General features: G+C 48.2%; 2 protein-coding genes across 5 annotated transcripts in view; one reads left to right on the top strand and one right to left on the bottom strand.

Moving 5' to 3' along the window:
• The first annotated feature begins 4 nt into the window (after nucleotides 1-4).
• RBM42 (RNA binding motif protein 42) lies at nucleotides 5-12,668 on the top strand. The gene is made up of 10 exons (XM_069742495.1): nucleotides 5-162; nucleotides 322-433; nucleotides 504-591; nucleotides 7,078-7,212; nucleotides 7,291-7,415; nucleotides 10,877-11,002; nucleotides 11,099-11,203; nucleotides 11,273-11,393; nucleotides 11,702-11,896; nucleotides 12,151-12,668. The coding sequence occupies exons 1-10, from the start codon at nucleotides 107-109 to the stop codon at nucleotides 12,261-12,263; spliced, it is 1,176 nt and encodes a 391-aa protein (XP_069598596.1). The 5' UTR covers nucleotides 5-106; the 3' UTR covers nucleotides 12,264-12,668.
• A 3,868-nt stretch (nucleotides 12,669-16,536) lies between these two features.
• LOC138650897 (Friend leukemia integration 1 transcription factor-like) overlaps nucleotides 16,537-26,191 on the bottom strand; it is a 37,187-nt gene continuing 27,532 nt past the window's right edge. For all 4 annotated transcript variants that reach the window (XM_069740759.1, XM_069740757.1, XM_069740756.1 and 1 more), the window contains exons 4-9: nucleotides 20,748-20,951; nucleotides 20,590-20,667; nucleotides 20,439-20,504; nucleotides 20,303-20,347; nucleotides 20,023-20,070; nucleotides 16,537-17,355 (exon numbers count right to left, since the gene is read on the bottom strand). In XM_069740759.1, the coding sequence (XP_069596860.1) occupies nucleotides 16,859-17,355; nucleotides 20,023-20,070; nucleotides 20,303-20,347; nucleotides 20,439-20,504; nucleotides 20,590-20,667; nucleotides 20,748-20,951 (938 nt within the window). In that variant the 3' untranslated portion in view covers nucleotides 16,537-16,858. The remainder of the gene's footprint in view (nucleotides 17,356-20,022; nucleotides 20,071-20,302; nucleotides 20,348-20,438; nucleotides 20,505-20,589; nucleotides 20,668-20,747; nucleotides 20,952-26,191) is intronic.

The following is a 26,191-nucleotide window of genomic DNA, read 5'->3' as shown; positions in this document are numbered from 1 at the left end:
AAGTGACGTAGAAACCGTGCGCCGCGACGTGCACCAGTGTATGGCGGAGAGAGAGGAGGGAAGGAGAGGAGTGTCGCTACTTGTTCCTTGTCTGTGAAGCGGCGCCATGGCCGGGAAGAGCGGGGAGGAGAAGCTGAAGGCGATGGAGGCGGAGATGGCGCTGTGAGTGATGTCCGGGGTGTGCTGGGACTTGTAGTGCTTCTCTCAGCACTCGTAGGGGCAGAGAGGAGGCCGTGTGACCTGCCCGCCGCCACAGCTGCTGGAGACCGTCCTCCCCTCACTCCTGTGTAGAACTTGTCACTTTCTTATGTTTTTTTTCAGATTTGAACAGGAGGTGCTGGGCGCCCCCATAGCGCAGCCGCCCGGAGAGCCGGTGCCCCCCGCTGCCGTGCCCGTGATCCGCCCGGTTATAGGGACCAACACCTACAGCCAGGTAGGAGCTCAGCACCGTGCGGGGCCGAGCCAGCACCACCGGGAGATAGTAATGTGTGCGTCCATCACAGGTGCAGCAGAGCCTGGACGCGCGGGCCGCCGCCGCCGCGAGTGTGGTCCCCCCGCTGATGGCTCCACCCGTGCCGTTTGTAGGACCAGGTAGGAATAAACGTGTCTCATAATCACTATTACACTGATCCTGAGTTACATCCTGTATTATACTCCAGAGCTGCACTCACTATTCTGCTGGTGCAGTCACTGTGTACATACATTACATTACTGATCCTGAGTTACATCCTGTATTATACTCCAGAGCTGCACTCACTATTCTGCTGGTGCAGTCACTGTGCACATACATTACATTACTGATCCTGAGTTACATCCTGTATTATACTCCAGAGCTGCACTCACTATTCTGCTGGTGCAGTCACTGTGCACATACATTACATTACTGATCCTGAGTTACATCCTGTATTATACCCCAGAGCTGCACTCACTATTCTGCTGGTGCAGTCACTGTGCACATACATTACATTACTGATCCTGAGTTACATCCTGTATTATACTCCAGAGCTGCACTCACTATTCTGCTGGTGCAGTCACTGTGCACATACATTACATTACTGATCCTGAGTTACCTCCTGTATTATACCCCAGAGCTGCACTCACTATTCTGCTGGTGCAGTCACTGTGTACATACATTACATTACTGATCCTGAGTTACATCCTGTATTATACTCCAGAGCTGCACTCACTATTCTGCTGGTGCAGTCACTGTGTACATACATTACATTACTGATCCTGAGTTACCTCCTGTATTATACCCCAGAGCTGCACTCACTATTCTGCTGGTGCAGTCACTGTGTACATACATTACATTACTGATCCTGAGTTACATCCTGTATTATACTCCAGAGCTGCACTCACTATTCTGCTGGTGCAGTCACTGTATACATACTTTACATTACTGATCCTGAGTTACATCCTGTATTATACCCCAGAGCTGCACTCACTATTCTGCTGGTGCAGTCACTGTGTACATACATTACATTACTGATCCTGAGTTACCTCCTGTATTATACCCCAGAGCTGCACTCACTATTCTGCTGGTGCAGTCACTGTGTACATACATTACTGATCCTGAGTTACATCCTGTATTATACTCCAGAGCTGCACTCACTATTCTGCTGGTGCAGTCACTGTGCACATACATTACATTACTGATCCTGAGTTACCTCCTGTATTATACTCCAGAGCTGCACTCACTATTCTGCTGGTGCAGTCACTGTGCACATACATTACATTACTGATCCTGAGTTACCTCCTGTATTATACCCCAGAGCTGCACTCACTATTCTGCTGGTGCAGTCACTGTGTACATACATTACATTACTGATCCTGAGTTACATCCTGTATTATACTCCAGAGCTGCACTCACTATTCTGCTGGTGCAGTCACTGTGCACATACATTACATTACTGATCCTGAGTTACCTCCTGTATTATACCCCAGAGCTGCACTCACTATTCTGCTGGTGCAGTCACTGTGTACATACATTACATTACTGATCCTGAGTTACATCCTGTATTATACTCCAGAGCTGCACTCACTATTCTGCTGGTGCAGTCACTGTGTACATACATTACATTACTGATCCTGAGTTACCTCCTGTATTATACCCCAGAGCTGCACTCACTATTCTGCTGGTGCAGTCACTGTGTACATACATTACATTACTGATCCTGAGTTACCTCCTGTATTATACCCCAGAGCAGCACTCACTATTCTGCTGGTGCAGTCACTGTGTACATACATTACATTACTGATCCTGAGTTACCTCCTGTATTATACCCCAGAGCTGCACTCACTATTCTGCTGGTGCAGTCACTGAGTACATACATTACATTACTGATCCTGAGTTACATCCTGTATTATACCCCAGAGCTGCACTCACTATTCTGCTGGTGCAGTCACTGTGTACATACATTACATTACTGATCCTGAGTTACATCCTGTATTATACTCCAGAGCTGCATTCACTATTCTGCTGGTGCAGTCACTGTGTACATACATTACATTACTGATCCTGAGTTACATCCTGTATTATACTCCAGAGCTGCACTCACTATTCTGCTGGTGCAGTCACTGTGTACATACATTACATTACTGATCCTGAGTTACATCCTGTATTATACTCCAGAGCTGCATTCACTATTCTGCTGGTGCAGTCACTGTGTACATACATTACATTACTGATCCTGAGTTACATCCTGTATTATACCCCAGAGCTGCACTCACTATTCTGCTGGTGCAGTCACTGTGTACATACATTACATTACTGATCCTGAGTTACCTCCTGTATTATACTCCAGAGCTGCACTCACTATTCTGCTGGTACAGTCACTGTGTACATACATTACATTACTGATCCTGAGTTACCTCCTGTATTATACTCCAGAGCTGCACTCACTATTCTGCTGGTGCAGTCACTGTGTACATACATTACATTACTGATCCTGAGTTACCTCCTGTATTATACTCCAGAGCTGCACTCACTATTCTGCTGGTGCAGTCACTGTGTACATACATTACATTACTGATCCTGAGTTACATCCTGTATTATACCCCAGAGCTGCACTCACTATTCTGCTGGTGTAGTCACTGTGTACATACATTACATTACTGATCCTGTATTATACTCCAGAGCTGCACTCACTATTCTGCTGGTGCAGTCACTGTGTACATACATTACATTACTGATCCTGTATTATACTCCAGAGCTGCACTCACTATTCTGCTGGTACAGTCACTGTGTACATACATTACATTACTGATCCTGAGTTACCTCCTGTATTATACCCCAGAGCTGCACTCACTATTCTGCTGGTGTAGTCACTGTGTACATACATTACATTACTGATCCTGTATTATACTCCAGAGCTGCACTCACTATTCTGCTGGTGTAGTCACTGTGTACATACATTACATTACTGATCCTGTATTATACTCCAGAGCTGCACTCACTATTCTGCTGGTGCAGTCACTGTCTACATACATTACCTGTCTTGCCTCAGCTCTGGACTTTGCTTTCTTCTTCTGCTGTAGTAAGAGACCCCTATGTGATGTTCCTCCTTGGCCACATTGGGGGACACAGACCGTGGGTGTTTGCTGCTGTTACACTAAGTGAATACAGAAAGTGTTGCTCCTCCCTTCAGTATATGCCGCCCTCTGGCTCCGGATAGCACCAGTTCATGCACAGTGTCTGTAGGAGGCACACTGGGGTCTGCTATTCAGACCATACCCATTTTTATGTTTTATATTTTTTATAAAACTTTTTGCGCAAAAGGTAGACTGGTGCGACGGACCCTTTCAAGCGGCCGATCTCCCCCAAACAACAACAGGCGAGAGTCGCCTCCCTGTACCCTCTCCTGCGACGTGGGATGCCAGGTCTGAGCTATTTTAGGGGCGACTGTTCCCTTCAGGGCGCCGATCTCCATCAGCAGCAGACGGGAACACGGAGTGTCGCCTCCATGTACCCCCTTCTGAGCCAGGCCACAGCTTTGTGAAATCCTAGGGGAGCGAACCCTTAGGAAACAGAGGCTCTCCCCCCTCCATGGCGTCCGTGCTGCTCCCACTGCACCACCACTGATGGAACAGCGGAGCTGCAGGGAGCTGGACGGTCCCTCTCCCCCTCCCTGTCAAAGGGATGGCGGATTGAGGGTTCCTGCACTGTCCCTATTGCAGCCCTGACCTGCGTGTATTGTAGCAGCTCTTCCCATCGCTTCCTCCAGGAGGAGATCCGGAAACCTCAGCGGTGAGTTTTTCATCTGGGGGGGTGGGGGGGGGAGGTGCTCGTGAGCATGTCTGGCTCGCAGTCGTTCACGACGAGTGGATCAGAGATCTGGTGTCCTTCGGGTACAAAATAGAATTTTCTTCCCCTCCTCCAACCCGATTCTTTGCTTCCCATTCGCCCGAGGCGGGTACGCGGGGTCGGGCTTTTTACCAAGCCAACGAGTCTCTCCACCGAGACAGGGTTATTACCCCAGTCCCAGAGAACAAAAGGTTCCAAGGGTTCTATTCAAACCTGTTCACGGTACCAAAGAAGGATGGAGTCCCTCTGTTCCTTATTCTCCTCAATGGACCGAGGGGAGTTTCTAGCCTCCATCGACATTCAGGATGCCGATCTTCACATCCCAATTTTTCCTCCTCACTAAAGAACATTTTCAGTTCACAGCCGTGCCCTTTGGCCTCGCCACCGCCCCCAGGGTATTCACAAAGGTCAATGCGGCTGCCATGTCCATTCTACACTCTGGGGGCTTAGTCGTTCTACCTTATCTAGACGACCTACTGATCAAGGAGCCATCTTTCCAAGCCTGCGAGGAGTGCATCCGCATTTCCTTGGATACTTTTTCTCGGCTTGGCTGGTTAATCAACCTGAACAAGTCCTCTCCCGTTCCGGCTCAGCAGATGTCCTTCCTTGGCATGATCCTGGACACTCCACGAGGGTTGGTGATTCTCCCTCAGGACAAGGTCCTAGCCCTTCAACATGGAGTTCGGGAGCTCTGTCAATCATTTCCTTGTTCCATCCGTTTCGGCATGAGGATTCTCAGAAAGATGGTAGCCGCAGTGGAAGCAATCCCGTTCGCCCAACTCCATCTTCGGCCCCTGCAACACGCACTCTTGTATGCATGGGACAAGAGTCCTTCCCTCGATCGTCCATGTCGACTGACCCCTCGGATCAAGCAGGTACTCCAGTGGTGGACTTTCGTGTCCTCCCTCCTTCAAGGAAAGTTCTTTCTCCCGGTCCATTGGCTGGTGGTCACGACTGAGGCCAGTCTTCTCGGCTGGGGAGCTGTTTTTCATCATCACACTGCTCAGGGCAGTTGGTCCCCGCAAGAATCTTGCTTCCCATCAATGTCCTGGAGATCCAAGCGATTTGGCTGTCCCTGCGTCAGTTCCATCGTCTCCTAGCAGGCCGCCCCATCCATATCCAGTCGGAGAATGCCGCAGCTGTGGCCTACATCAATCAAGGAGGCACTCGCAGCAAAGCCGCAATGCGCGAGGTGGAACACATCCTTCGCTGAGTCGAAAGGAACCACTCAGTCATATCAGCCGTTCACGTTCCAGGAGCGGAAAACTGGGCTGCGGTTTTCCTCAGCCGTCAAGGCCTGGCCTCGGGAGAGTGATCTCTCAATCAGGACATTTTCCAGCAGATCTGCCTTCTCTGGGGGACTTTTAACGTAGACCTGATGGCTTCTCGGTTCAGTGCAAAGGTACCAAAGTTTGTGGCCTGATCCCGTGACCCGAGAGCTATTGGGGTGGATGCGCTGGTCCTCCCCTGGAGTTACTTCCGTCTTCCATATCTGTTTCCCCACTTACCCTTGATTCCGAAGGTCATCTGGAAGATCAAGGCGGAGGGGGTACCGGTGACTCTCATTGCCCCGGACTGGCCACGCCGAGAGTGGTACGCAGAACTCGGTCAGTTGGTCACAGACGTCCCTTTGGGACTCCCAGATTGGCCGGATCTGCTTTCTCAGGGTCTGATTTACCACCAGAACTCAGGGGCCCTGTGTTTGACGGCTTGGCCGTTGAATCCTGGGTTCTGACTCGAGTGGGTTTTTCCCGCAAAGTAGTTTCCACTATGATCAATTCTCGAAAGCCGGTGTCTGTGTGTGTGTGTGTGTATCTATCATCTGATCCGGAAAATCTTCTTCGATTAGTGCAGAAGCAGAGGTCCTCCTCTGCTCAATTTCAACATTCAGACCATTTTGGAATTTCTTCAGTCTGGTCTGGACTTCGGTCTAGCGCCAAGTTCCCTCAAAGGGCAGGTCTCGGCCTTGTCCGTCCTGTGCCAGCCTAAGATTGCTTCCAAACCCCAGATGAGAACGTTCTTTCAGGGAGTCTCCCACGTGACATCTCCCTATCTCTACTTTCATGGAAGGTTGCCTTCCTTGTAGCGATTACTTGGATCAGAAGAGTCTGAGTTGGCTTCTCTTTCCTGTCAAGCTCCCTTTCTGGTTATTCACCATGACAAGGTGGTCCTCAGACCGTCCCCATCCAGCAGGTTTGTAAAGCTGCGACCTGGTCAAGCCTGCACACTTTCTCAAAGCATTATAATGTCCATACTCTGGCATCTGCAGACGCAAGCCTGGGTAGACCTATCATGCAGGCAGCGGTAGTGTATCTTTAGACAGCAGGCGCCGGGAGTTTACTCTGTTATGTTGTTACTTCCCACCCAGGGACATCTTTGGGATGTCCCACGGTCCTATGTCCCCCAATGTGGCAATGGAGAATAGGGATTTTTGTGTACTCACCGTAAAATCCTTTTCTCCGAGCCACTCATTGGGGGACAAAGCACCCACCCTTTTGGCCTGTTGCCTATGATGAGTGTTCTAGTTTTGACATGTTGTACCTACGGTTAATTTTTGTTAATCTCCTACTGCTTGGTCACTGAACTGGTTCTATCCGGAGCCAGTGGGTGGTGTATACTGCATAAGAGGAGCTAACCCTTTTTTGTATTTACTTAGTCTCCTCCTAGTGGCAGCAGCATAACACCCACGGTCCTGTGTCCCCCAATGAGTGGCTCGGAGAAAAGGATTTTATGGTGAGTACACAAAAATCCCTATTTTCCTTTTTGCCCACCAGCGATCCCTCCCCCCAGACCACCTATTATGAGGCACAGTTTTATCCCTCACGCGTTACAGAGACCCTCGGAGCCTCATCCTGTGATGCCGCCGCGGCTGTCCTTCATCCCACACGTCCTGCAGCACCAGCGAACCAGTAAGTGCGGCCTCTTGTTGCTTCTGAAATAGCTTTCTATTTTGCCGTTCCTGTTGTAACTCTGTCTTTATTCCTCAGTGGGTCCCCGACACCCCGGCATGCCTCCACCACAGCCTCTGATGGCACATCCCATGCACGGACCTCCGCCACCTCTGATGAGTCATATGCCTCCTCCCCCTTTAAACATGAGAACCGGCCCACCGGTGAGTCCTCTGATGTTTGACAGCTCTAGCTGGTGGAATGGTTGCATCATTGAGGGAGAGCAGGTGCACTGAAGCTGGGGGATCTAGTGATCCAGCTAACATCGAGAGCGACGCTTGCAAGCGTGTATTACTGCTTAATAGACTGGCCACTCTGAAGTGGCCGATAACCAAGGCAACATTTAATAATAATCTTTATTTATATAGCGCCAACATATTCCGCAGCGCTTTACAGTTTAACAGTTTCAAACACAACAGTCATGAGTAACAACGTTAACAATACAATAATTAAAGGGAACCTGTCACCTGAATTTGGCGGGACAGGTTTTGGGTCATATGGGCGGAGTTTTCGGGTGTTTGATTCACCCTTTCCTTACCCGCTGGCTGCATGCTGGCTGCAATATTGGATTGAAGTTCATTCTCTGTCCTCCATAGTACACACCTGTGCAAGGCAAGATTGCACTGTGCAGGCGTGTACCACGGAGGACAGAGAATGAACTTCAATCCAATATTGCAGCCAGCATGCAGCCAGCAGGTAAGGAAAGGGTGAATCAAACACCCGAAAACTCCACCCATATGACCCAAAACCAGTCCCGCCAAATTCAGGTGACAGAGTCCCTTTAAAGCAAAATAAGCCGCCCCTGCTTGTGAGAGCTTACAATCTACAATGAGGTGGGGGAGATACAAAGTACAGGTGTGTATTTACAATGATGTATTTACAATGAGGGTCCGGCCATCTTCAGGGGGTGGGGGTAGATGGAGACAGTGAATGGGCGACACACACACAAACATAACATAACTTTGATTAGGGAACATGATAGGCCGCTCTGAAGAAATGTGTTTTGAGCGAGCGCCTAAAACTATGCAAATTGTGGATGGTCCTAATATCTTGGGGTAGAGCATTCCAGAGGATTGGCGCAGCACGGGAGAAGTCTTGGAGTCGGGAGTGGGAGGTACGGATTAGTGCAGAGGTTAGCCGAAAGTCATTTGCAGAGCGCAACGGTCGGCTAGGCCGATAGACAGAAATGAGGGAGGAGATGTAAGGGGGTGCCGCACTGTGGAGAGCTTTGTGGGTGAGAACAAGTACTTTGAATTGTATCCTGTAATGAATGGGCAGCCAGTGTAACGACTGGCGAAGAGCGGACGCGTCTGAGTAACGATTAGCCAGATGGACGACCCTGGCTGCTGCATTAAGGATGGACTGGAGAGGGGAAAGTCGAGTGAGGGGGAGGCCAATTAATAGAGCATTACAGTAGTCCAGGGGGGAGTGGATCAGGGCGACAGTGAGGGTTTTTGTTGTTTCCATGGTGAGAAAAGGGCGGATTCTAGAAATGTTCTTTAGGTGTAAGCGGCACGAGCGGGCAAGAGATTGTACATGGGAGGTGAAGGAGAGATCGGAGTCAAACATAACACCCAGACAGCGCACCTGCTGCCGGGGTGTTATTATGGTGCCACCCACGGAGAGGGAAATGTCAGGTTTAGAGAGGTTAGTAGATGGCGGGAGCAGAAGAAGTTCAGTTTTGGAGAGATTGAGTTTCAGATAGAGAGCGGACATGATGTCGGAGACTGCGGACAGACAGTGGTGTTCTGTAGTACAGCGGGGGTAAGGTCAGGGGATGACGTATATAGTTGTGTGTCGTCGGCATAAAGATGGTACTGAAAGCCAAATCTGCTGATGGTCTGTCCAATTGGGGCCGTGTAGAGGGAGAAGAGAAGGGGGCCAAGGACTGGGCCCTGAGGTACCCCAACAGTGAGAGGAAGAGGAGATGAAGTGGAGCCAGAGAACAGAACACTGAAGGAGCGGTCAGAAAGATATGAGGAGAACCAGGAGAGAGCAGTGTCCTTAATGCCTAGTGACTGGAGCCTAGAGAGTGGGAGAGGGTGGTCAACAGTGTCGAAAGCTGCAGAAAGATCGAGAAGAATGAGCAGAGAGTGGTCACCATTCCGTTTTGCTGTCAGAATGTCATTGGTCACTTTGAGTGCAGTTTGTCGAGTGTAGGGGGCGGAAGCCGGACTGTGAAGGGTCTAGGAGGGAGTAAGTGGAGAGGTAACGGGTAAGGCGGGAGTAGACTAGGTGCTCAAGAGTTTGTGAGCCAGGGCTGTTTCACTCTGTGTTTGGAGGTTCTGAGGGTGAGGGGAGCTACTTGGTCCAGGGTGCTTCTAAGAGTGTCATTGTAGTGATGTACCGCCAGATCAGGACAGGAAAAAGAAGAGATTGGGGACAGTGATGAGTGTAGGGAGTCTGAAAGTGTGTGAGGGTTGACAGCATGTAGATTTCTGAATGTGTGGTAGGTAGGAGGCTCGCTGGGGTGGGCGAGGGATTTTGAGTGTGAAGGAGAGAATGTTGCGGTCGGAGAGGGGAAGCGGTGAGTTATTTAGGTAGGAGATTGAGCAAAGCCGGGCGAAGACCAGGTCCAGGGTGTTACCGTCCTTGTGTGTCTCAGAGGTTGAGAGCTACAAGAGGCCGAGCGAAGTGGTTAGTGATAGAAGCCGGAATGCAGATGTGGAAGTGGGCCTGTTAGTGGGGATGTTAAAGTCTCCCAGGATAAGGGTTGGTAGTTCTGAGGGCATGAAGTGCGGCAGCCAGGCAGAGAAATGGTCCAGGAAGTGGGTGGGTGAGCCTGGGGGCCGGTATATGACCGCTACTCTGAGGGAAAGGGGACGGAAGAGCCAGATGGTGTGGACCTCAAAAGAAGGGAATGAGAGTGATGGAGCTGGGGGATGACCTGGAAGGTGCATTGTGGGGACAAGAGTATGACGACTCCACCACCAGGTCTGTTTGTGGGTCTCGGGGAATGGGAGAATTGTAAGCCACCATGGGAAATGGCAGCAGGGGAGACCGTGTCAGAATCCTGGATCCAGGTTTCAGTGAGGGCCAACAGATTAAGAGAGTTGTTCAGAAAGTAGTTGTGCAGGAAAGGAAGCTTGTTACATACAGACCGTGGATTCCAAAGGGCACAATTGAGAGGGGTGAGGGAGTGCAAGTAATATTAATAAGGTTAGTATGGTTTTGATGTGAGGTACGGTAGCTGTTGGGAGATGGGGGACCTGGGTTGGGGGAGATGTCCCCCGAAATCAGTAGGAGGATAAAAAGCAAGAAGTTTTTGAAATTGTACGAAGATTTTTTTGTGCAGTGTGTTTGGGCAAGATGGGCTGAGGTTTTTCAGGAAGGTGAGAAGTGCATGGGAGCTGTACATGGGAGAGGGAAGGAGAGAGGGGCTGATGTATGAGTCGTAATGGAGGGGGGATGGGGCGGTGGATGTGGATTGCAAGGGAACATAGGAGGATAGGAATAAAGCACATGGATAACAGGGAGAGCAGAGTGTGGGCTACCCGACTCCTGCCCTGACTGACTGCCATGGAGTAACTGCCTTTTAGCTTGATGCTTAGCTAATGCGATGCTTTGCTGAATGCGTGCGACCCCACACATGAAGTGTCAACATTTTATGATTTTGCTCTTGCAGCCGGCCCCAGTCGGTCCAATGCCGCCTCCACCTCGTCCTGTTATACAGGCTTCTCCAAAAATCAACCCGACGGTCATTCAGGCAGCCCCCACGGTGTATACAGCCCCTCCTGTGAGGAAGATAGAGGTGAGTCCTGGCCCCTTTTGCCACGGCGTCCTTGCCCTTTTTGCCGCGGCGTCCTTCCCAGTTTTCCACTGCTCCTCACATCACTCATGTCTTTAGGAGGAAATCCCAGAACCTCCGGCCCTGACGGAGGACAAGGAGCTGAGTTATGAAGAAGCGGTGATTGGCCCCAGCATGCCGGAGTTGGAGCCCGTACAGCCCGAGGTCCGTGTATGAAGATGATGGGGTCTGTAGTCCGGTCTGTCCCCGTTATTTACAGCCGTGGTCTTCTAGGTGATCCCGGAGCCAGTGCAGGAAGACAAAAAAAAGATGAAGCCGGAAAAGCTGAAGCGCTGTATCCGAACCGCAGCCGGGACGTCCTGGGAAGACCAGAGTCTACTGGAGTGGGATACTGGTGAGGACTGGACAGATGTCTCCGCCGCGGGCAGACGTGGCTCCAGGGGGAAAGCGGCCACTTCTGCAGGATGTCCCAGAAGCGTCCTGGCACCTGTGGTAGTGGCCCCTGAAGACTTCTAGGCTGGGACAGCCCCCCACCATACGAGCCGATGAGCGGGGGTGTCTGGTCGAGGCCCGTCCGTACTGCCACTTGGCACGTATTAAGGCTGCAGCCCATCCTTCCATGGCTTTAGCCCCTTGTCGGCTCCTTGGTAGGATCTTACTGCGTCTGACAATATGTAAATGCATTTTGCTTAAACCCCACAGATGATTTCCGGATATTCTGCGGGGACCTGGGAAACGAGGTGAACGACGACATACTGGCCCGGGCGTTCAGTCGCTACCCCTCCTTCCTGAAGGCCAAAGTGATTCGAGACAAGCGTACGGGCAAAACAAAAGGATACGGCTTCGTGAGCTTCAAAGACCCCAATGATTACGTCCGGGCAATGAGGGAGATGAACGGTGAGTGAAGATGGGGGGCTGTCGCTTCCTTTCCCTCTGATCCGTGGAGCCATGTTGGCGTGTCCTCTGTGGCCATCGTTCTGTAAGGAATGGTTCATTTTCAATATCCCTGCTTGCTGTCAGTGAATGTGAATATTCTTGTGCACATCTGGATTGATCGTGGAGCTCTGATACACTGTAACGAGTCCGCACCTATGAAGCTCGCGCCGATGCTTAGGATTTATTTTTTTCCTGACTTATTTCATCTTCTGCAGGCAAATATGTCGGCTCTCGGCCCATCAAGCTCCGGAAGAGCATGTGGAAGGACCGAAATATAGACATTGTGCGCAAGAAGCAGCGGGAGAAGAAGAAGCTCGGCCTGAGATAACCCCAGACACACGGGAACTGCTGAGCGATGCCAAGTGACAGCCTGAGCCTGGTCTGTCCGGTCAGTGCGGCATCAGATCCCCCACCCCCTTTATTAGAGTCTATAAAGCCAACTTTTTGATTTGTTGTTTGTTGTTTATGGCTGATTGCTACATCCGGGGGACATGGGGGTCCGGGACCTTCCCCAAGTGCGGGATGTGGCACTACCACTAATGGCCAGCAGGTGACGCCATACACCCTTATAAGAAGCTGCAGATGTCTCCTTCACAGGAGTCCGGAAATATTAACCCCCTCTGCGCCGCACCCTCTTGTGTCTTACTGTATATTTATATCAGATTTCCCCGCAGATGATTGGTCTTTCATGGTCGGCCGATGTACAGTGTAAATAAAGTTAATGTCCATTTTCTTTTCATGGTTTTTTTTCTTCTGACTTATATCCTGGGAATATCAGTAGCCCGGCCTGGACCACATTACTGTTATAGCTGTGTACCCCTATTCCATGCTGCTCCCCTCTCCACCACTCGTTCTCGTACGTAAGCTGAAACGCTCTGCGCCCCAAAGCAAATTACTGGGAGCTTTTGTTTTATCTCCTGCTCCCCATAACTACATCCGAAAACTGGGGACCCCCTACTGCACTACTCCCCATAACTACACCTTATAACTGGGGACCCCCTACCGCACTACTCCCCATAACTACACCCTATAACTGGGGACCCCCTACTGCACTACTCCCAATAGCTAGACCCTATGTCTTAGGACCCCCTATTGCACTGCTCCGGATCACTGGGGACCCCCTACTGCACTACTCCCAATAACTACACCATATGTTTGGGGACTCCCTACAGCACTGCTCCCCATAACTACACCCTATGTCTTAGGACCCCCTACTGCTCTGCTCCTGATCACTGGGGACCCCCTACTGCATTGCTCCCCATAACTACACCCTATGTCTTAGGACCCCCTACTGCTCTGCTCCTGATCACTGGGGACCCCCTACTGCATTGCTCCCCATTACTACACCTTCTATCTGGGGACTCTACTGCTCTGCTCTCCATAATAACACCCGTTAACTGGGAGACCCCTACCACACTACTCCCAATAACTAGACACTATTTCTGGGGACCCCCTACCACACTGCTCCCCATAACTACACCCTATGTCTTAGGACCCCCTACTGCACTACTCCCACTAACTACACTCTGACTGGGGACCCCCTACTGCACTACTCCTGATCACTGGGGACCCCCTACCCCACTGCCCCCCGATGTGACTACACTCGCTATCTATGGACCCTCTACCATAGCTCTGTCCATTGTGGGGAATAAGGAGCTGCAGTACCAGAGGCCTCCTGTGGATATGAGGGGCGTTGTTCTTGGAAGAAAGCCCCCACGTTTCAGTAATCATTGACTACCTCTTTCCTTGTGCCTCCTTCACCCTTCAGGAGCTGGGGATTGTGGGAGCCCGGCCCGTCCATTGTCCTATTTCCTGATAAACAGGAAGCCGGCTGCGCATGTGGCGTACACAGGATGTGCATTAATGGTCTGCGGGTATACGATCACACAGGATATGGGGGCGGCTGTCACTGTCAGCCCTCACGGGACCCTCCGTGTAGCATAAAAGACCCAAAACATGGTACCCTCACGGTGATCACTAAAATGGGATGCGCATCTAAGCTGGTGGGGCTGGTACTTGTAGTCCCTTTCAGCCCTTCTTTTCTTTCCAGGGTACAGTTATCATCCTCCTGCGTGTGCCGGTATAGCGGGGGCCGTGAGGTCACTGCATGGATCACGTGTGCCGGTATAGCGGGGGCCACGAGGTCACTGCATGGGTCACGTGTGACGGTATAGCGGACGCCACGAGGTCACTGCATGGATCATGTGTGCTGGGATAGCGGGGGCCGCGAGGTCACTGCATGGGTCACGTGTGACGGTATAGCGGACGCCACGAGGTCACTGCATGGATCACGTGCCGGTACAGCGGGGGCCGTGAGGTCACTGCATGGATCAAGTGTGCCGGTATAGCGGGGGCCACGAGGTCACTGCATGGATCATGTGTGCTGGGATAGCGGGGGCCGCGAGGTCACTGCATGGGTCACGTGTGACGGTATAGCGGACGCCACGAGGTCACTGCATGGATCACGTGCCGGTACAGCGGGGGCCGTGAGGTCACTGCATGGATCACGTGTGCCGGTATAGCGGGGGCCACGAGGTCACTGCATGGATCATGTGTGCTGGGATAGCGGGGGCCGCGAGGTCACTGCATGGGTCACGTGTGACGGTATAGCGGACGCCACGAGGTCACTGCATGGATCATGTGTGCTGGGATAGCGGGGGCCGCGAGGTCACTGCATGGGTCACGTGTGACGGTATAGCGGACGCCACGAGGTCACTGCATGGATCACGTGCCGGTACAGCGGGGGCCGTGAGGTCACTGCATGGATCAAGTGTGCCGGTATAGCGGGGGCCGTGAGGTCACTGCATGGATCACGTGTGCCGGTATAGCGGGGGCCACGAGGTCACTGCATGGATCATGTGTGCTGGGATAGCGGGGGCCGCGAGGTCACTGCATGGGTCACGTGTGACGGTATAGCGGACGCCACGAGGTCACTGCATGGATCACGTGCCGGTACAGCGGGGGCCGTGAGGTCACTGCATGGATCAAGTGTGCTGGGATAGTGGGGGCCGCGAGGTCACTGCATGGATCATGTGTGCTGGGATAGTGGGGGCCGCGAGGTCACTGCATGGGTCACGTGTGACGGTATAGCGGACGCCACGAGGTCACTGCATGGATCACGTGCCGGTACAGCGGGGGCCGTGAGGTCACTGCATGGATCACGTGCCGGTACAGCGGGGGCCGCGAGGTCACTGCATGAATCACGTGTGCCGGTATAGCGGGGGCCGCGAGGTCACTGCATGAATCACGTGTGCCGGTATAGCGGGGGCCGCGAGGTCACTGCACGGATCACGTGTGCCAGTATAGCGGGGGGCGCGAGGTCACTGCACGGATCACGTGTGCCGGTATAGCGGGGGCCGCGAGGTCACTGCACGGATCACGTGTGCCGGTATAGCGGGGGCCGCGAGGTCACTGCACGGATCACGTGTGCCGGTATAGCGGGGGGCGCGAGGTCACTGCACGGATCACGTGTGCCGGTATAGTGGGGGCCGCGAGGTCACTGCACGGATAACGTGTGCCGGTATAGCGGGGGGCCGCGAGGTCACTGCATGAATCACGTGTGCCGGTATAGCGGGGGCCGCGAGGTCACTGCATGAATCACGTGTGCCGGTATAGCGGGGGCCGCGAGGTCACTGCACGGATCACGTGTGCCGGTATAGCGGGGGCCGCGAGGTCACTGCACGGATCACGTGTGCCGGTATAGCGGGGGCCGCGAGGTCACTGCATGGATCACGTGCCGGTACAGCGGGGGCCACGAGGTCACTGCATGGATCATGTGTGCTGGTATAGCGGGGGCCGCGAGGTCACTGCACGGATCACGTGTGCCAGTATAGCGGGGGGCGCGAGGTCACTGCACGGATCACGTGTGCCGGTATAGCGGGGGCCGCGAGGTCACTGCACGGATCACGTGTGCCGGTATAGCGGGGGCCGCGAGGTCACTGCACGGATCACGTGTGCCGGTATAGCGAGGGCCGCGAGGTCACTGCACGGATCACGTGTGCTGGTATAGCGGGGGGCCGCGAGGTCACTGCACGGAACACGTGTGCCGGTATAGCGAGGGCCGCGAGGTCACTGCACGGATCACGTGTGCCGGTATAGCGGGGGCCGCGAGGTCACTGCACGGATCACGTGTGCCGGTATAGCGAGGGCCGCGAGGTCACTGCACGGATCACGTGTGCTGGTATAGCGGGGGCCGCGAGGTCACTGCACGGAACACGTGTGCTGGTATAGCGAGGGCCGCGAGGTCACTGCACGGATCACGTGTGCCAGTATAGCGGGGGCCGCGAGGTCACTGCACGGATCACGTGTGCTGGTATAGCGGGGGCCGCGAGGTCACTGCACGGATCACGTGTGCCGGTATAGCGGGGGCCGCGAGGTCACTTTATTCAGCACGTTTGCCGGTATAGTGGGGGCAATTCCTAGCCCAACTGTGGGGTCTCCAGCCCCCCAACTATGAGGACAGGACCTCTCTAGAAATGCAGGAAGATAGAAGTCCGCTTCTTCCCTGTGTGAAATGGCTGAAACCAGAGAGCAATAGCTGTAGTATTCTTACAGCCTGGCTTTCCTCCTCCCCCGGACGGATATAATGTATCGGCGCGATCTTATAATCTACAGGAGAATATAATTTATTATTACAGATAGGAAACACTTTACACCATCCTGCTTAACCCTTTCACCTCCTCAACCAAAATCTGCAAAAAAAAAACCCCCCATAAACCTGAGCCAGAACTTCTCCCCGAATCCGGCCCGAATCTAGAAGACGAGTCCAAGCCTAATGCACGTAATAAGTAAAATACAAAATATATAAAACCCCGAGAAAATTCACAGAAAGGGGCGAGACCCCCCCAAGACCCCGGCGTAGATCCAAATCTCAGTGCCTGAGACTATTCACAAAGTTCTCCTGGGTTCTGTAGTTCGCCCTCTTCAGTAGTACGCCCCCAGCTGGCCGCCGTGTTGCCGTGTCTGCCCCGGGTACAGTCCGCCCCCTGGAGGCGTGCTGTAGTACTGCACGGGGATGATGGCGGGCAGGGTCGGGGACTGGTTATGGTGGGGGGGTGGCTGCACGGCGGACTTGGCTTGCTGGGTATAATAGTTCCCGTCCTGATACTTGCACCCTGACGGGTCGTTGTTGTGGTGGGATTGCTGGACCACCTGGATCCCCTGGAAGTCGAACCTGTAGGCGTATCTCTTGCCGTGCACTTTGCTCATGATGTTCTTGTCGTAGTAGTAGCGCAGCGCCCGGCTCAGCTTGTCGTAGTTCATGTTGGGTTTGCTCTTGCGCTCCCCCCAGCGGCGCGCCACCTCGTCCGGATCCGTCATCTTGAACTCGCCGTTCACTCCTTCCCAGGCGATGCAGCCGGCGTTCCCGCTGTCCGACAGGAGCTCGAGGAGGAACTGCCACAGCTGGATCTGGCCGCTGCCTACAGGAAAAAAATGGTGGAAAAGTCAGCGAGCCCCAATGTTGGGGTTCTACCTCGATGCGATCACTGGTCGTCAATTGTTAAAAGCTACAAACTCGGCTTGGAAGGAGCTCGCTGATGGATCCTCAGTTAACTCATTCTGCAGCCAACAATACAAAAGTTTTTAATGAAAACGTGATTGATTTATTTTATCCCTGAACGCATGGATTTAAAGAAAAAAGTTGGACGACCCCCATTTAAGTCGGATTAATAACGATAACATTGCGCGTTCGCCCATTTCCCACCCCCCCAGATTAAAAATACGTGAAATTGTCCCACATCTCTTCAGCTTTACTTTAGGGCTGAAGTCATTATAAGGCGATTACAGGCTCGTTTATTATAAGCCCGGATTATTAGGGACGGACTAATAAAAACATTTACACATTTGTAGTCTTAAAGAGCAAGTAATTAAAGGGCCAGACGCCCCGCGGAGAGGCCTAATCTGCTCGCTGGGAGCTACAAGTGGCCGCCAGCTGATCAGGCAGAAGTCAGTGGATGGCAGGAGGAGACGGGCAGCGATCCTGGGGGGCAGCGGAGATGTCCCCTAATGAGAATTACAACACGGCAATGTTTACTGACACAACACGCAGCGGCAGCGTGGGGGCCATTACCAAATCCTCCCGGCTTATGGAGCAATCTGATCAGTGATGGACCCCCTGCTTTTTAATACATGCACATTTGTAATCGCTTTGTACGCAATTTACCATTTTATTTTGACCATTTCAGAACTTTTAAAAAACTTTTTTTCAGTGCTATGGGTAGAGTGTATATATAGTGTTACTTAGCAGGGGGCGACATCGAGCCCAGTTCTTCCCTGCAAGATGGGACCGAGAAACCTGCTCCACCTCGAAGGATGATGGGAGTGATCTCAAGGTGTTTCTCCGGGCAACAGCAGTGCTAATATCAACCGCGTCCTTAGTGGCCCTTTTAGAGTCATTCACTATGTGTATCCCATTTTTGATATATTAACATGTTCCTTGAGGGTGTATGTATAAATAAAAAAATAAAGGGAACACTTAAACAACAGAATCTAACTCCAAGTAAATCACACTTCTGTGGAATCAAACTTTCCACTTAGGAAGCAACACTGACTGACAATCAGTCTCACATGCTGTTGTGCAAATGGAATAGACAACAGATGGAAATTATTGGCAATTATCAAGACCCCCTCAATAAAGGAGCATAGTGGGGACCACAGACCACATCTCAGTACCAATGCTTTCTGGCTGATGTTTTGGTCACTTTTGAATGTTGGTTGTGGTTTCACACTCGTGGTAGCATGAGACGGACTCTATAACCCACACAAGTGGCTCAGGTAGTGCAGCTCATCCAGGATGGCACGTCAATGCGAGCTGTGGCAAGAAGATTTGCTGTGTCTGTCAGCGTAGTGTCCAGAGGCTGGAGGCGCTACCAGGAGACAGGCCAGTACACCAGGAGACGTGGAGGGGGCCGTAGGAGGGCAACAACCCAGCAGCAGGACCGCTACCTCAGCCTTTGTGCAAGGAGGAGCACAGCCAGAGCCCTGCAAAATGACCTCCAGCAGGCCACAAATGTGCATGTGTCTGCACAAACGGTTAGAAACCGACTCCATGAGGATGGTCTGAGTGCCCGACATCCACAGATGGGGGTTGTGCTCACAGCCCAACACCGTGCAGGACGCTTGGCATTTGCCACAGAACACCAGGACTGGCAAATTCGCCACTGGCGCCTTGTGCTCTTCACAGATGAAAGCAGGTTCACACTGAGCACATGTGACAGATGTGACAGAGTCTGGAGACGCCGTGGAGAGCGATCTGCTGCCTGCAACATCCTTCAGCATGACCGGTTTGGCAGTGCGTCAGTAATGGTGAGGGGTGGCATTTCTTTGGAGGGCCGCACAGCCCTCCATGTGCTCGCCAGAGGTAGCCTGACTGTCATTAGGTACCGAGATGAGACCCTCAGACCCCTTGTGAGACCATATGCTGGTGCGGTTGGCCCTAGGTTCCTCCTAATGCAGGACAATGCCAGACCTCATGTGGCTGGAGTGTGTCAGCAGTTCCTGCAAGATGAAGGCATTGAAGCTATGGACTGGCCGCCCGTTCCCCAGACCCGAATCCGATTGAACACATCTGGGACATCATGTCTTGCACCATCCACCAATGTCACGTTGCACCACAGACTGTCCAGGAGTTGGCGGATACTTTAGTCCAGGTCTGGGAGGAGATCCCTCAGGAGACCATCTGCCGCCTCATTAGGAGCATGCCCAGGCATTGTAGGGAGATCATACAGGCACGTGGAGGCCACACACACTACTGAGCATCATTTCCTTGTCTTGAGGCATTTCCGCTGAAGTTGGATCAGCCTGTAATTTGATTTTCCACTTTGATTTTGAGCATCATTCCAACTCCAGACCTCCGTGGGATATTAGTTGTGATTTACTTTGATCATTTTTAGGTTTTATTGTTTTGAACACATTCCACTATGTAATGAATAAAAATTTACAACTGGAATATTTCATTCAGTGATATCTAGGATGTGGGATTTTAGTGTTCCCTTTATTTTTTTGAGCAGTGTGTGTATATATATATATATTATATTTATAATTTTTGCTAAATTCCACTCCACCAACTATGTGATGTGCTCTCTCACCTGGATTAGACAGACGGCTGCTTGTCGGCCCCAGAACCTGATACGGATCTGCAAAAAAAAAAGTGTTTTTTCTCAGTGCAAAGAAATGATCCAGAACTTTTGCAGCTCTAAAGTTAATATTATGCGTCAGTTTCTCATCACTGTGCAGATCTCCGCTTGCTGTCAGTGAAAGTCATTAATGTTACACATTTCATCACTTTTTTTTGACGCTACAAAGTTGCAGAACTTTCTTTTGGATCCATTTGCTCTCTAGTCTCCAGTGTGTACGGTGCCCTCTCACCTGGGGTGTTGCGTATGGGGGCTGCCGGAGTCGGGGAAGGAGAACCTATAATAAAATATACAATAAATATATTCCGTCTTATTTCTATTGATCCCCGGGGGTCATTTCTGGGATCGATCGATAGACTCTTTCTCACCTCGGTGGATGGTGCCGCTGCTGATGGGATTCCAGCTCGTCCGCCGCACGTCCTCATACATCGGTTCTGTAAATATGGCGGGAAAGATAGTCGGACACCAAGAGGGCAAAAGGCACGGAGCGTTGACGTGACATCTGGTCACCTGTCCTACCTGACTTCACCGGGTTCCTTGGGGTCACAGGATGAGACGGAGCAGCCGGAGCCACCGAATATGTGAACGTCGGGCTGTCTATGGGAAGCAGAAGGAAAATATCAGTCCCGGGAGGGAAAGAGTTAATGACTGATAGGACATTTGGGGGGAGAACATACTTTGGCGAAGAAATGCTAAATGTGAGAAGAGCAGTTCGGTGCTGTATAATGAGGCCATGCGTAGAAAGTCCTCCCGGGTCATCCGGCACAGCTCCTTCCCGTCCACTCCCTGCATCAGCGAGGTGTTCACATCACAGAGGCCATATTCCTTCACCGCCCAATCTAACCACTGGGTGACATGTTCCTGCGTCCACGCCAAGGGGTCTGTAGTCAGAGACATAATCGCATCACTATAAACTTTATAATAATACCGCTACTATGTACAAGAATACAGCTCTGGCAAAAATGAAGAGACCACTGCACAGTTTTACAAAAATCCGCTTCTCTCCATGTCTGACTTCCATCCCATCCCAGTGTCAGCTGAATTCCGACCAGAGGACGCCTCATTCTACTTAATGAGCTTCTGATTGGGTGATCACCTGAACCAAATCTTATTTAATGAAGGAAAGTATAAAAAGCCCTGCTGTGGTGTTCACAATCCTCCTGCAATAGGACAAGCTGGATGGCAAAACAAGTGCTAGGAATATCCCAAAAGTAATAAGAATGAAAAAATAACTTTTAACCATGCCAAAGGAGATGAAAAGAAAAGAATTGAGTGAGGAAAAGAAGGGCTCAAGTCTGGCTTTACTAGCAGAGGGACACAGTGAGCGTCCTGTTGCCTCCATCCTTAAAATTTCTAAGATGGCAGTCCATTACAACAAGGTCAAGCAGCAGAAATTAGGGACAACAAAGCTACAGACCGGCAGAGGGTGAAAACGACTCTCCACTGACCGGGATGACCGTCAACTTATTCGAATGTCACTCAGCAACCGCAGGAGGACATCAAGTGACCTACGAAAGGAATGGCAGCTGGGGTGAAGTGCACGGCAAGAATAGTTGTAACAGGCTCATAGAGGCAGGACTCAAGTTATGCAAAGCTAGAAAAAAAGCCTTTCTTCAATGAGAAGCAAAGGAGAGCCAGGCTGAAGACTGCCAAAGACCACAAGGATTGGACCATAGAGGACTGGAGTAAGGTAATCTTCTGTGATGAGTCTAATTTTCAGCTTTGCCCAACACCTGGTCGTCTAATGGTTAGACGGAGACCTGGAGAGGCGTACAAGCCACAGTGTTTTGCACCCACTGTGAAATTTGGTGGAGGATCGGTGATGATCTGGGGAGGCTTCAGCAAGGCTGGAATTGGGCAGTTTGTTCTTTGTGAAGGACTTATGAATCAAGCCATATACAAGGTTCTCCTGGAAAAACAGCTGATTCCTTCTGATTAGGCAATGTTTCCCAACTCTGAGGACTGGTTTTTCCAGCAGGACAATGCGCCATGCCACACAGCTAGGTCAATCAAGGTGTGGATGAAGGACCACCACATCAAATCCCTGTCATGGCCGCCCAATCTCCAGACCTGAACCCCATTGAAAACCTCTGGAAAGTAATCAGGAGGAAGATGGATCATCACAACCATCAAACAAAGAAGAACTGCTGACATTATTGTACCAGGAGCGGCATCAGGTCACCCAGGAGCCGTGTGAGAGACTGGAGGAAAGCTGCTAAGACGCATGAAAGCCGGGATTAACAATCATGGTTATTCCACAAAATATTGATTTCTGAACTCTTCCTGAGATAAAACATTAGTATTGTTGTTCTAAATGATTATGAACTTGTTTTTTTTTTTTTTTGCATTATTTGAGGTCTGCAAGCAATGCAATTTTTTTTATATTTTGACTATTTCTCATTTTCAGAAAATAAATACAAAATGTATTGCTTGGAACTTCAGAGACATGTTGTCAGTAGTTTATAGAATAAAAGGACATTTTACTCAAAAATATAAAGAGAAAAATCAGACAAAATAAACATTTTCCAGTGGTCTCTTAATTTTTGCCAAAGCTGTATAACTACTATACTGATCCTATGTACAAGAATATAACTACTATAATACTGCTCCTATATACAAGAATATAACTACTATAATACTGATCCTATGTACAGGAATATAACTACTATACTGATCCTATGTACAAGAATATAACTACTATAATACTGCTCACTATGTACAAGAATATAACTACTATAATACTGCTCCTATGTACAAGAATATAACTACTATAATACTGCCCCTATGTACAAGAATATAACTACTATAATACTGCTCCTATGTACAAGAATATAACTACTATAATACTGCTCCTATGTACAAGAATATAACTACTATAATACTGCTCCTATGTACAAGAATATAACTACTATAATACTGCTCCTATGTACAAGAATATAACTACTATAATACTGCTCACTATGTACAAGAATATAACTACTATAATACTGATCCTATGTACAAGAATATAACTACTATAATACTGCTCCTATGTACAAGAATATAACTACTATAATACTGCCCCCTATGTACAAGAATATAACTACTATAATACTGTCTATATGTACAAGAATATAACTACTATAATACTGCTCCTATGTACAAGAATATAACTACTATAATACTGCTCCTATGTACAAGAATATAACTACTATAATACTGCTCCTATGTACAAGAATATAACTACTATAATACTGATCCTATGTACAAGAATATAACTACTATAATACTGCTCACTATGTACAAGAATATAACTACTATAATACTGCTCCTATGTACAAGTATATAACTACTATAATACTGCCCCCTATGTACAAGAATATAACTACTATAATACTGCTCCTATGTACAAGAATATAACTACTATAATACTGCTCCTATGTACAAGAATATAACTACTATAATACTGATCCTATGTACAAGAATATAACTACTATAATACTGCTCACTATGTACAAGAATATAACTACTATAATGCTGATCCTATGTACAAGAATATAACTGCTATAATACTGCCCCTATGTACAAGAATATAACTACTATAATACTGCTCCTATATACAAGAATATAACTACTATAATACTGCTCCTATGTACAAGAATATTACTACTATAATACTGCCCCTATGTACAAGAATATAACTACTATAATACTGCCCCTATGTACAAGAATATAACTACTATAATACTGCTCCTATGTACAAGAATATAACTAATATAATACTGCCCCTATGTACAAGAATATAACTACTATAATACTGCCCCTATGTACAAAAATATAACTACTATAATACTGCCCCTATGTACAAGAATATAACTACTATAATACTGCTCTTATGTACAAGAATATAACTACTATAATACTGCCCCTATGTACAAGAATATAACTACTATAATACTGCTCCTATGTACAAGAATATAACTACTATAATACTGCTCCTATGTACAAGAATATAACTACTATAATACTGCCCCCTATGTACAAGAATATAACTACTATAATACTGTCTATATGTACAAGAATATAACTACTATAATACTGCTCCTATGTACAAGAATATAACTACTATAATACTGCTCCTATATACAAGAATATAACTACTATAATACTGATCCTATGTACAGGAATATAACTACTATACTGATCCTATGTACAAGAATATAACTACTATAATACTGCTCACTATGTACAAGAATATAACTACTATAATACTGCTCCTATGTACAAGAATATAACTACTATAATACTGCCCCTATGTACAAGAATATAACTACTATAATACTGCTCCTATGTACAAGAATATAACTACTATAATACTGCTCCTATGTACAAGAATATAACTACTATAATACTGCTCCTATGTACAAGAATATAACTACTATAATACTGCTCCTATGTACAAGAATATAACTACTATAATACTGCTCACTATGTACAAGAATATAACTACTATAATACTGATCCTATGTACAAGAATATAACTACTATAATACTGCTCCTATGTACAAGAATATAACTACTATAATACTGCCCCCTATGTACAAGAATATAACTACTATAATACTGTCTATATGTACAAGAATATAACTACTATAATACTGCTCCTATGTACAAGAATATAACTACTATAATACTGCTCCTATGTACAAGAATATAACTACTATAATACTGCTCCTATGTACAAGAATATAACTACTATAATACTGATCCTATGTACAAGAATATAACTACTATAATACTGCTCACTATGTACAAGAATATAACTACTATAATACTGCTCCTATGTACAAGTATATAACTACTATAATACTGCCCCCTATGTACAAGAATATAACTACTATAATACTGCTCCTATGTACAAGAATATAACTACTATAATACTGCTCCTATGTACAAGAATATAACTACTATAATACTGATCCTATGTACAAGAATATAACTACTATAATACTGCTCACTATGTACAAGAATATAACTACTATAATGCTGATCCTATGTACAAGAATATAACTGCTATAATACTGCCCCTATGTACAAGAATATAACTACTATAATACTGCTCCTATATACAAGAATATAACTACTATAATACTGCTCCTATGTACAAGAATATTACTACTATAATACTGCCCCTATGTACAAGAATATAACTACTATAATACTGCCCCTATGTACAAGAATATAACTACTATAATACTGCTCCTATGTACAAGAATATAACTAATATAATACTGCCCCTATGTACAAGAATATAACTACTATAATACTGCCCCTATGTACAAAAATATAACTACTATAATACTGCCCCTATGTACAAGAATATAACTACTATAATACTGCTCTTATGTACAAGAATATAACTACTATAATACTGCCCCTATGTACAAGAATATAACCACTATAATACTGCCCCTATGTACACGAATATAACTACTATAATACTGCCCCCTATGTACAAGAATATAACTACTATAATACTGCTCCTATGTACAAAAATATAACTACTATAATACTGCTCCTATGTACAAAAATATAACTACTATAATACTGCCCCTATGTACAAGAATATAACTACTATAATACTGCCCCTATGTACAAGAATATAACTACTATAATACTGCTCCTATGTACAAGAATATAACTAATATAATACTGCCCCTATGTACAAGAATATAACTACTATAATACTGCCCCTATGTACAAAAATATAACTACTATAATACTGCCCCTATGTACAAGAATATAACTACTATAATACTGCTCTTATGTACAAGAATATAACTACTATAATACTGCCCCTATGTACAAGAATATAACCACTATAATACTGCCCCTATGTACACGAATATAACTACTATAATACTGCCCCCTATGTACAAGAATATAACTACTATAATACTGCTCCTATGTACAAAAATATAACTACTATAATACTGCTCCTATGTACAAAAATATAACTACTATAATACTGCCCCTATGTACAAGAATATAACTACTATAATACTGCCCCTATGTACAAGAATATAACTACTATAATACTGCCTCTATGTACAAGAATATAACTACTATAATACTGCCCCTA

The sequence above is a fragment of the Ranitomeya imitator genome, chromosome 10 (assembly GCF_032444005.1).
Source record: "Ranitomeya imitator isolate aRanImi1 chromosome 10, aRanImi1.pri, whole genome shotgun sequence".
Taxonomy (NCBI): Eukaryota; Metazoa; Chordata; class Amphibia; order Anura; family Dendrobatidae; genus Ranitomeya; species Ranitomeya imitator.
The sequence above is the reverse complement of the archived record's forward strand: the minus strand, read 5'-3'. Positions and strand labels throughout refer to the sequence as shown.